Here is a 12,573-nt window from a genome sequence, read left to right as displayed (position 1 = left end):
AGTAGAAGAATCAGGAAAAGGAATGTGAAGCATAACACATTTAGCATCAACTTACCTATGTGAAATGAACTATTTTTGTGATGATCTGTGGGTTGAACATCTTTGCACTCATACTCAAGAGTAATCTGAGCTTTTGAAAAAAAAAAAAAAAAAACAGTTCAGAAGAATCACTGTTTCTGTCCTGTGTGCATCATAAAATAAAACTCACAAATTTAAATTCTATGTACTTGGGCAAAGTGATAGTAGGGACATGTTAGTGTGTAATAAACAGCAAATTTGGCAACTAGGACTTGTATTATTTCTGGCAATTCTTTCAGGTGGTTGGCCTTGGTTAGTCAAATCCTTTAAATGGACTTTAGTTGGCCAGTCCCTCATGAACATTGTAGTTTGGTGCAGTAGTTGAAAATATAATTTATATTCTGAAGAAAGTTGTTATGTAGAATGATTCCAAATCTCTCTGAGATTTACAAGTATAAAATCCTCTTGACTGCACTGTCAAATGTGAGAGCGATTAGACTGATGAACAGAGGTTGATAATCTCAGTTATGTTAAAATGGAAAGTTGTAGTTTGAGCATAATTGCATGCTGTGCCCACTCTGTCTAGATTGTATTCGTTGATTGACAGTTTATTCAAATGGAATATTTGCACTGAAGGGTAAGAGTTTGAGTCTAAAATGAAGTTAATGAAATGACCCACTAAAAAACTGTCTTTTTAATTTGCTAAAGAAAACATTAGACAGTAAAACCCACACGCACAAGACTGGTCTCGGACTCATACATGTACACCTGCCTCTGCCTCCATAGTGCTGTAAACAAATGTACATGCCACCATGCCCAGCTACAAATCAAATTTTAATAAAAATAAAAGTACTTTGATAGGTAAAACATTTTAAACATTCTATTGCTTCAGTTTTGTTTCAGTTTGTCATGTTTGGTCTGAAAAAATAATTGTAAGGACTTAAGACGTTTTCATTAAAGTGTTTTAATGAAAACAGCTCTTGATTTCCCATAGGGAGCTAAAGGGCAAGGCTGTGTTAGCAGTTGCCTCCCACCCCAACCCCCAAATCAGAGCAAGAGCACTATCTGGAGACTTGTACCTCAACCCTGGTTTTCCTTGTGTTCTCTACTGCTCATTAACTGGATGACTGTGATCAGGCTCCTTTAGAGTCATCATTTTTAAAGTCACATTTCTTATTGTCTACCTTATTGGTTAGAAGAGTAAAAATCAAGTTTATGGGTTGCGGTGTAGTTCATTTGCTGAGTATGTACTTACCATGCACAAAACTGGCTTGGCTTCCCAGCAGCACATATGCTGGGCATCGTGACAGGTGTCTGTAACCCCCACTTACAAGGTTCTGCAATTAGGATCATGAGTTTATAGTTACCCTTGGCTATACAACAAGTACCAGAATAGCCTGAGATACACGGAACCCTGTCTCAAAATAAGTGGAAAATGCGTGTGAAGAACCTGTAACTCATGACTCACTCCACAAAATTGTTCTGCTGGATATCATGTGGCTAGAATTAAAAGAGTAAAACACAATGATATTGCTTAATACATTTGAAATGCAGTGGTTCTGCCTTTTGAGTTAATGAATGGTATGCCTTTTAAAATTTTGTGAGATTCTAACTGCTATATTAACTCTTAACAAAATCCTTTAGTCTGAGAAATGAATTAGTATTCAGAACTTGTACAGATACTATATAAATACATATTGATATGTAGTCTGTAACCATTTAGGAAAGAACTGATGTGTGACGATGTTTTGAAATATTCTATTTTAAAATGTATTTTAAAGTAGCTTTTTATAGCTGTGGAATGCTTTTCTTGTTTTTTTGTTGTTGTTTAGTCCTTTAATATGATTACATTATTTTTAATAGTGTTTCTCTTTCATTTTGATAGAATAACATGGTAAGTATATTACTGATCAACTGATTGTTTTTAATATTTTGAGTGAGAACTTAAGATTATCTTCATCTTTTTATTCATCTTTAGACATTATTTGACTGTAGAAGATATAGTTTTTTCAGTAATGCCTGACTGGACATATTCTTTCCATAATTGGAGTAAGGCAAAGTTGGAGACTTAATGAAAATAGAAGGGTATTAACAGAATGCTTCTAAAATGGATGAGTTCTTTAAATGAACTGTTGGGTAAATACTTTGGATAGCCAGTTGAACAGTGTGCAAGTTAAAGCATGCAGCTTTAAGAACTCTTTAAATTTGTTTAAAAATTCTAATTTTGTATTACTTGCCAGACATTCCACTTAAACAGACCTCATCCATAGCAGTGGCTGGAGCTGTGATTGGAGCTGTCCTGGCCCTCTTCATCATTGCTGTCTTCGTGACTGTGTTGCTAACACCACGGAAGAAGAGACCATCCTATCTTGACAAAGTGTAGGTGACAGTTTTGCTGTGTTCAGCTGTGAACATCCATTATCCATTAGCCTATTTGTCCATCGTTATGTTACTTATATTCAGTGTTCAACAGATGGAAATAAGGATAGTGTCGGACCAGTGTTAGTTGACTGTGATTTCATCAGAATACCTTAAACTGTATCCTAATAAATGAGACACTTCATAGGGCTGCTGGAAGCAAATGTGTTAGACAGCTCCTCATTTGCAGGCATTAAGACATCTTTCCAAATGCATCATTTTGATAGCTTGTGTTGTCCAACCTGAACATATTTCAGTATTAGAAACATCTTAGGCTTGATTATGTCTGTCTTATATAGAGCTATAACTAAACTACCAAGAATTACTTTTAAAGACTCTCATTTTAAGAGTCTTTTTCCTTAAGAAAAAAAAATGCTTTATTTCATTTAATTATAAAGTAAGCATGTTTCATTTAAACAATAAATATTTTGCCTAATCATCAAGATTGAATTGCAAGATAAATATTGTATCGTGTTATAGAATGGAATGACTAATATCAATTCATTTTTGTCTTGTAATTATCTCTAAATATATGACACTTCCCATATTTCACATGCTTGTGCTAGAAACAGAATAAGATGATTTTATTTACTGAGTAGTGGAGCTTCCTGTGCAGTCTGTTGTTGCATGAAGGCACGAGGCTGGTACTCCAGTGATGCATCCCTTTGTTTCTTTAAAATGCTTTGGGGTACGACTCCACTTCTTGAGTCTGACACAATCCTGCCCTGTTTTCTGGATTGTAGACCCTGTCACAATGGAGTGACAGCTGTCACATGAGCAGGTCACTGCTATCATAAGCTTGGGTTTTTTTTAAATGGTGCTATAAATTTGCTGCAATTTTCATTAGAGAAAAGTTATGAATTAAAGATGGTGAAATGCTGCTTTAACTTGATAATTGTGAGATTGGAGTTGTTTTATGTATTTATTGAATTATCTTCAGTAGAAAATACTACTTTATGCCCATATTGAAAAATGAGTAAGCAGATCATAGCACATTCACTATTTTAGCATCTGAAGAATTTATTTATCTTTTAATATAGACAACTTATGTCATTTGGTAATCAAAAATACTGGAAATACGTCTTTAGTTTTCAAATAATTGAAATATACATACATACATACATACATACATACATACATACATACATGAGAGAGAGTGTGTTTTCTATAAAACACGAAACCATAGACCCATAAATGTGTTTGTAAATATCTAAATATGTATGAATATTAGGGAACGTTACAGATGACATCATCAAAATTTTATTCTCTAAGGAAAACCTGGGTCCTTTGTCTGTTTCAGATGGCATTATTTATAATGAATTGTAGCTGAAAAATATCTTACGGGATAAATGTTCTAAAAATAACCACTTTTGAAAGATGTATCTATTATTTTTGTTTTGTGTCTATGTTTTGTTTGCATGTATGTCCCTGTACCATGTGCATCTCTGATGTCCATGGAGGCCAGACAAGGTATCAGATTCCCCTGGAACTAGAGTTTCAGATGATTGTGAACTTCATGTGGGTGCTGGAAACTTAACGTGGGTCCTCTGGGAGAACAAGCACTCTTAACTGCTGAGCAATCTCTGCAGCCCCAAGGCAGCCCTTTTGAAAATCTGTGTTGGAAACAGTTCCAAAATCTAATGTGAACTTTTGTCAGTCTTCTGAGTTATTTATGTGACCATTTGGAGAAACATAATACACACATTGGAGGATGGAGAGATGTCTTAGCGAGGTAAGAGTGCTATCCTCTTTTGTAGAGGCTCTGAGTTTGCTTCCAAGCAAACTTCTGGAGGCTCACAACTAACTGTAACTCTGGCTGCATGGATCTGATCCCTCTTCTGGCCTATGGGCATCCACATACATGTGTCAGACATGCAGACATATGCACATAGAGATAAATAAAAATCTTTAAAAATCCTTCCTTTAAAATATTTGTCAGCATAACCAAAGGTGGAAATATGCCAAAACGTAAGGTGGATTATGCACAAGATACTTGTTTAATAATAATTTCCAGTGTTTCAACTTGAATTGCTTCTTTATTGTGAGAAGATAGTTTGGTGTTTAGAAGTAGTGTTGTCTTTTTATTTCCTGACGGGTTAACAGAATATAACTTAATTAAACATGTAAGTAGAATAATTACGTATTATTATAGTATGAAGAAAATATCCTTCAGAGTTGTGAGAACCTTGTTTTCTTTGTTTTTATTCTTGGAACCCCTGACACTTCTGTTTAATGTTTGGAACACAGAATTGACCTTCCTCCTACACATAAGCCACCTCCCGTATATGAAGAACGAGTTCCTTCTTTGCCTCAGAAAAGCCTTCTGTGTCAGGTATGTGTTCATGAAGATGCTTAGCATCACCTGAACTGTCTTCTAAAACTCCGCTCAGCTGTTGTGGTGCAATCTACAGCCTGTGCACCCAAGAGGCTGGAGCAGGAGGACCAGAAGTTTAAAATCATCCTTGGCTACACAGTGAGTTTGAGGCCAGGTTGGCCTACAGTAGACCCCATTTCAAAAATTGAAGTGAATAAAAAAGTTTTTGAATATTGAATTTGTATTAATTTTTCAAAATATTGTCATCTATTTTGAAATGGCATATAATTCTTAACATGTTCAAGTATTCCTCTGAAATGTATGTATGATCAGACTTTGTTTAGGAGTTAGTAAGAGAAGTGATAGCTAATGTGAGCAAAGAAAGTCAGTACTGTACTGGCCACTCACTAGGATCTTCCGTTAGAGACTGGTTGTGAGTTCAGTTGTCCTGACCTGCAGATATTGTAAAAAACAAAAAAAAACAAAAAGACATAGGCATTTTGCTGTGAATAAAAAGTGGAGGCCTTGAGTATATTTGGTAGACTGTTGTGCTCTTCTTTGAGCACATTTCACTCTTGCTTTTCTGTATGAAAGAGGTATAAATTTCAGCATCTCTTTATTGAGAAATAGGTGGTATATATTCCAATTTCAAATACAATGAATATTGGTACAAGTTCTACATAGTCATCTTTTATCTACCCCTGGGTTAATATTTTTTCTTGATATTTGAGAAAGATCTGATCAAACACTTGAATTCTTTTATTCTCAACTAGAGTGTTTTTGTTCTCTGTTTACTGTTTGTTTTGCTGCTGTTTTCTCTTTTGTTCATATAGTGTACTTATTAGGTTCATACTCTGTATCTGGGATTTGCCTCAAGTAGTTTATTTTCCTTAGAAGATACGCCCTGTATCTTCACCCTGCATTCAGTCGGAATACCTATAGAGCACTTAATTTGGCGGGGAAACTGAAGATGTCCTCAGCTTCCATTCCTTCACTCACCATATAGTCAGTGTGCTGTCAGCATGGGTGGCATGGCAGGAGCAGCCTGCCATGCACTGCCCCTAGCAGTGACTGCAGCTCTGTGACACGGGATATGTCATCTTTTCAGAGCTCTGTTTCACACAGAGTACAGCCTTTGGCAAAGAAATAAAAGTAGGAAATAATGTGAAATGCCTGTGGAGACCTTGACCAGAAATGATAAATGCTAGAGTGGGTTCTTACCTTAATCCGTGGGTGTTCAGACTTTGTTCTGAGAATTTTGTTTAGGATATTTTTATTAGTTTCTTTAGAACATGCTTAATTGAATATAATTGAAGAGTTATCAGGAAAATCAGTTTGTATGTAATGTATTCTTTGTATTTTCAAGATGACTATTTATAGAGGCTGTTGTATTTTCAAGATGACTGTTTATACAACCAAAAGTTATTTGGTTCAAATCATACGTGTTGGATTGTAGCTAAGAAAATATAACTACATATACACTATAAGACACTGCAAGAAAACAAAAGGAAGGTATTATATCTTGCATGACATAAGCTGCCAGTAAAGCAGAGTGCTTCCAGGATGGCTCAACTCGGGAGGTATGAGAGAAATTACTCAGATGATAATTAGAGTAATTTGATTTTAGTTAAGTTTATTAACAGGGATAATACTGAGCAGAAATGAAGAATGACATTGAAAAGTAGACAAAACCTTTTGTCAAAGGAAATTTGATGAGAAAATAACTTGTAAACAGATAAGTAGTGTTGGCCCTTAAGAAGTAAATAGCCATTTAGCATTTTGATTTTTTTCCTCATTCAAATCAAGCATTGAGAAGCATTAGTCACCAATGTTTTCTTCTAAATATAAAGCCAAAGCTATAAAATATAGGAGAATCAGAACTTGAGTTGGACATGAAATCGGTCATATTCTTCAAACTTTTAAAAATTATTTAGAAATAGTTAAAACTTTAGTAAGGTAATTTATTATGACTCCTCCATTATACTATCACACACTAATTGTATTGATAATTTGTTTTGAGTTTATCTTATATCAGAATGCAAAGCATTCTTGGTTACTAAGGAATCTATAAGTTTATTATAGCCATGCTCTGATTCAAAAGATAACTTAACAACTTAAAATTGATTAATTCCTACTTGAAATCATTGCTTAGCTCTAACAACCAGGCCTGGTTACACAGGTCTCATGTTCCCAGAAGGCTAATCTGGCTTTAAGGAAGAACCTGATGTCAACATTAAATACTACTCCTCTCCTCAAAGGAGGATAAGAGACAGTTTATTCTCAAGTCGGATATGAATGCCCACAGCTCAGGAACAGGGTGGCCTCAAATCACATGCTCCAGAGTAGACACAAGGTTTAGAACAAAAGAAAGTCTTAAATTGAGGTACATTTTCTTCAAATATATTGGTGGAAACATAAAGTAGGTACGCTATAGCAGAATGCAGACATCCCTAATGTAGGTGCCACTTGCTTAGTGGAGTTATTCATACATTTTAGTTGGTGGCTAGCTAATGGTCTGTCACATGATTGTATTGTAAGAACTTTGACCAGATGAACACAAGAAGTGGCAGCTAATGTCTGTGAAGGAACTAAAGATAGCTAATGGTAAGTTGGCTTTAGATCTGCAGCATTCTAACAGTCAAACTGTAATCAGCATTGTTGAGTCTTTATAATGAGATGACTTTCTGAAAGTTTTAGTTTGGGCTGACCTTTTCATGGTTTTCCTTGAACACTATGGAAAGAAGTTATTCCTTCCCATGTAAGCTAGCTCAGTGTTGAGCAGTTACCTGCATTACTCCCTGAGAACTTTCCCTCTAGATACATATTGTTCAGGAGAATGAAGTCTGGTATTATGGAGAGGCATTTTTCTTGAGTGAGACTTTTTTCCTACAGGGAAGATGTCTAAAGTGGCAGTAACATATTTTTAGGAAACCAGAAGTGATGTTTTGTCTGAAGGCAAAGAGCCCTCATGTCTACCAGTGTGCCCTCTTCATAGATGAACATCTGACAGAAGTGATCTCTATTTAGAAACCGTACAAGCTTTCAGCACTAAACTGTGTCTTACAATTTATGATGGTTTATTTTCCTTGTATGTTTCATATACAAGTATACTCATCATATAAAATATAAAATACAACCTTAAAGAAATTTAAAAAATCAACTATGCAGATTTTCATTCTAGCATCCTCAAAGATCCCAGTAGACTGCACTGCTGTTAAAGAGTTAAACATCTTACCACATTTCTGACCATATTCATATTTTAATTTGTGAATCATTATTTTAAAACATAGGTGGAGCTATAGCATACATCTATTTTGAAATTTTTCTTTCTCTTTTTTTACTATGTCTTCCATGATAATCTATTTTTCGGAGTGACCAATGCAGTTACCTTTATCAAGATCCTCTTGATAATTGAAACACAGTTTCAGTTGCCTTGGATTGAAATCTTTGGGTTGTAAACAGTTGGCATGCCCCTGCATTCAAGTCTAAGTTATGTTTTTGTATCTCTGTCCCATTATGGTTGGCATTTAGAGTACTCCATTACATTGACACATAAAACTCATCCAAAGAGATCCTTATTTTTGTTGTATAATTGTAGTGAAAATATTTTATGCATTTTTGTACTTGTATGTTTATAATATTTATGCCAAAAGGTAGAATCACTGTTTTTTTGTTTGTTTGTTTTTACAGAGGAGTCATATTACCAGCTACAGTATCAATGTATATTCTTACAGATAGTATATAAAACCTGTTTCCCTCTCCATCCTGTAATAGGAGGTGTTCTGTGGATGAACTAAACATTCTGTGGACTCTTGGGTGAAGTGGGTCCTAGTTACTGGTTACTGAACCACCTACTTCATCTTCCCCAGTTTTTTGAGCTTTGGTTGTTTCTGATTTAGACATTCTGATGTAAATATAGTCCTTTTTCTTACATAATTTTCTATTTTTTACTTGCATGGTGTTGTGTGGGCTACTAAAAATTTTATGCAATCAGATCTATCTCTTGTATTTATTGAGAGGTTGTTTTTTGGTCTGAAAAGGTTTCCTTTCACTCTCTCCTGGCCAGAATATTTTTTTTAATCTTATAAATCTTTAATGGTTTATGTTTTATTTTAAAACAGATTTTTGTGTTGTGTATGATTTTAAGTTGGGGCAAGATCACCAGTTGTCCAAATATTTCTGAGATCTTGTCTAATTACATTATATTTTAGTCTTCTCTTTCTAAACAATATGTTGGTGATGTGATCTGGGACAAATTCCTTTATCAGTTGTTCCTTGCCAAGATTTTCCTGTTTGTTTGTTTGTTTGTTTGACTTTATGAGTAACTTCCCAGACTTTATAAAGCTATATATTGAATTTAGGGATTACTATAATGTGAACTGGCAACAGTGGTAATACCAATTCAAGAAATGTCATAGGCTTTCACTTTGGTGTTTCTTTATGTACTGGAATAAAATTTCTTCCCCAGAGCACATACTTTGTTTTCTCTTTAGGTTTATTGTAAACAGATTAAGCGTTTTGATTGCCAGTGGTGCTCCTTGCCCCTGCCTCTACCTCTATGGCTTCTTCTTGTTTATGGAGTTCTTATTTGGTCAAAATAATAAAAACCCAGAGTCAGATATAGTGGGAAAATGCTGAGAGGTCAGAGAGAAGAAGGAACAATCCAAAGCCACCTTCACATCATTAAGTACCCAGCAGAGAAAAGAGAGCAAGTTTCTCTTGCTTCCCTCTTATATCCTCTTTCCACCCAGCCATCTCACTTCCTGTCTGTCTGTACAGACCTCCTAACCTCTATGGTTGGCTAATGGCAAGCTCCATCATATGTGTATTCAAGCAAGATATTGCCACATCATCTAGGGGGTTGACTAACAAGTACAAACATTCATGCTAAAACCACCTAGGGTTTTTGATATTGTTCTATTGAGGCAGGTTGTCTTAGTCAACCTCAGAACTTTCTCATTTGACTGGCTTCACTAGTCTCCTTGCTCCAGAATCCAGTGTTTGTCTTTCAAGATTCAATTTTTAGGGGAACCTTCTCAACTAGCATTTGTGTGGTTACTGAATTTTGCAAGTTTATTTTGTACCTTGCCACTTTCCTCAAATTGTTTCTAGAGGTATCCTAGTGGACTCTTGGATATCATTTCTATATATATAATGTCACATTCATCTGCAACTATGGATGATTCCACTTCTCCTTTTGTGGTGATATTTTGTTTATGACCTGACCAAAAAAAAAAAAAAACAAACAAAAAACAAAAAACTTGCTTGAAGATCAGAGTGCAAAGATAGCAGCACTAGTCAGCCATAGAGGCAGGCAATGGTGGCACACACCTTTAATCCCAGCAGCCACAGAAGCTGCGCGGTGGTGGTGCACTACTGTAATCCCAGCACTAGAGAGGAATATAAGGCTGATGGAGACTGAAGTATAGGGTATTCAGTCTGCAGTCATGCTGAGGACAGGATCACCCCTTTTGGTCTGAGCCTTGATAGAGGTAAGAATTCCTAGGCTTATGACATGCCTGTGTGAGGTTTGGGCCATTTCTCTGGAGTGCTAGGGATCAGCCCTCCCATAGGAGGCCGAGGCCAGTGCCAACTCTCCTGCTGTAGTGGGTAGGACCAGCCATCCCAGGGCAAGCAAGAGAAAGGGCTGACTCAGTGTAGCCTTTAGATTTCAACAGGCATGTTTCCTCTGACCCCCCTTGTAGTAACCCAAGCCATGGACATTAACTGTTGGGTCATGGACCAATAATTCTTATGGTCAGTCTAGTAAGTGTTTAGATATTTTAAGAGGGATGTACTTATATTTTTGACTTGGTTTTAATTTTCATTTTTCTCAGTTACTGTGTAGAATCTTTCTTGGTTTTTCGAGACAGGGTTTCTCTGTATTGCTTTAGATTGGAGCCTGTCCTGGAACTAGGCTGGACTCAAACTCACAGAGATGCACTTGCCTCTGCCTCCCAAGTGTAGGGATTAAAGGTGTGCACCACCAATACCCGGCTCTGTGTAGAATCTTTTCATGTGTTGAAATGTCTGTTTGTTTGTTTGTTTGCTTGTTTGTTTATTTATTTGGAAGTGCATGTTCAAATATGTGCTCAGATTTATTGGATTACTTTCCTTTTTTGTAAAGCCTCCCAAGTGTACCACCAATACCCGGCTCTGTGTAGAATCTTTTCATGTGTTGAAGTGTCTGTCTGTCTGTCTGTCTGTCTGTCTGTCTGTTTGTTTGTTTGTTTGTTTGGAAGTGCATGTTCAAACATGTGCTCAGATTTATTGGCTTACTTTCCTTTTTGTTAATCTCCCCACCGACATCTACACACACTTAATCTCCTTTCCCATTCCCTTTGCCTTCTTTCTCCTCCTCTGTTTTGGATTGCATTCTTATTGTTGAGTTTGAGCAGTCTTCATCAGTTTTGCATATAAGTCCTTTGTCAACAATTTGTAAATACTTTCATTCTCTTAATAGTAACTTTTGAAGAGCACAAATTCCCTTGAGTTGAAGGTATGGCAAACCTATTTTGTCATTTACTGTTCTACTTCATTAAAGCTATGTAGTTATTACATTTTATTGTATGCATTCTCACCAGTTAGGAAATTCCATGAATTTTTTAAGTCATCAAAAGTCCTTAGTGTCTGCTATTCTTAGGAATCACTAAGTATTATACTTAATTCTTGCCTGAGCTCTATAAACATTAGAGGGATAGGCTTCTCCATAGTATTTGGTGGCTCATGGCACAGAGCTACACCCTATCTGTTACATGTTGTATTCATTTCTTTGTCAGGTACAAAATTATCACAAGTGGTAGAGTAGTAAAAATTGAGAAGAGGAAATAAGTCTGTGACATATGACTGAGCACCGTTTTAGAGTCATGAATTATATAGGATCCAAGAAGTTAATCACAATCAAGATTCATAGTCATTTTAACATGCTGTCATTGAGAACTAACACTAAGAAAGTTTATTTCTTATGCAAAATCCAAAGTCAATCTAGGGAGCCTGGAGTGGTGGTTTCCAGGCAAAGATTGCACGTGCATTATTTTTTCAATATTTTATTAACGTGGAAACATTCCCAAATACTGTTAGTGTTAGCTCATTAAATATATAGCTTTTAGCAGTTTGCGTTTGGTTTTGGTACTGGGGTTTGAACCCTGTATATACTGAGTACATACTGTAGCTCTGGAACAGGAGTTGGAGTCTGACTATAGATCTCACTTCTGTCTCTTCCTGGCTTGTAACTGAATTGCTTCTGAGTAGGGGTTTATTTGTTACTATTTTAAGAAAGAAAAATAAATGTTGGGGGCTATGTCATGTTTCCTTCAGAAATGTATCTAACACATGATAGAGATTTGGAATGGAGACAGGGAATGCTTGGAAATCTATTTACACTGTCACTTTGTACTTCTCCTTGTGTAATTAATTTCTATGTAATGAGGAAATTTTATAGCATACAATTTTTGTACATGAAGTGATAGTAACTATTGGAATAGGTGCTTTTTAATATTACTAGTAATATTTTAGAGGTGGGGAATTTTTTTGAGACACAGTTTCATGCATCCTTGGCTGGTTTGGAATTTGCTGTACGGCTGAGGAAGACTCTGCTCTTCTGATATTTTGATCCTCCTGCCTTCGTCTTCAAAGTGTTGGGGTTATAGGTGTGCACGGAAGCACCCAGTCTTATGTGTCTAAGGTAGATTCTGAGTATCTATTGTATCCACCTGAGGCCTGTCCATACAAGGCAAGCATTTTATGAGCTGAGCCACATCCCCAGCCTCCTAAAAATCTTAAACACCACATAAGCTATGTAAAGACATGAAGAATTAACCCAG

General features: G+C 36.0%; 1 protein-coding gene across 2 annotated transcripts in view; it reads left to right on the top strand.

The window, feature by feature from the left end:
* Nectin3 (nectin cell adhesion molecule 3) overlaps positions 1–12,573 on the top strand; it is a 94,418-nt gene that overhangs the window by 49,449 nt on the left and 32,396 nt on the right. For both annotated transcript variants that reach the window (XM_051191563.1, XM_051191564.1), the window contains exons 6-7: positions 2,259–2,397; positions 4,684–4,768. In XM_051191563.1, coding sequence (XP_051047520.1) covers positions 2,259–2,397; positions 4,684–4,768 — 224 coding nt within the window. The remainder of the gene's footprint in view (positions 1–2,258; positions 2,398–4,683; positions 4,769–12,573) is intronic.

This window comes from Phodopus roborovskii, unplaced genomic scaffold (genome assembly GCF_943737965.1).
Source record: "Phodopus roborovskii unplaced genomic scaffold, PHOROB, whole genome shotgun sequence".
Classification (NCBI taxonomy): domain Eukaryota; kingdom Metazoa; phylum Chordata; class Mammalia; order Rodentia; family Cricetidae; genus Phodopus; species Phodopus roborovskii.
The sequence above is the reverse complement of the archived record's forward strand: the minus strand, read 5'-3'. Positions and strand labels throughout refer to the sequence as shown.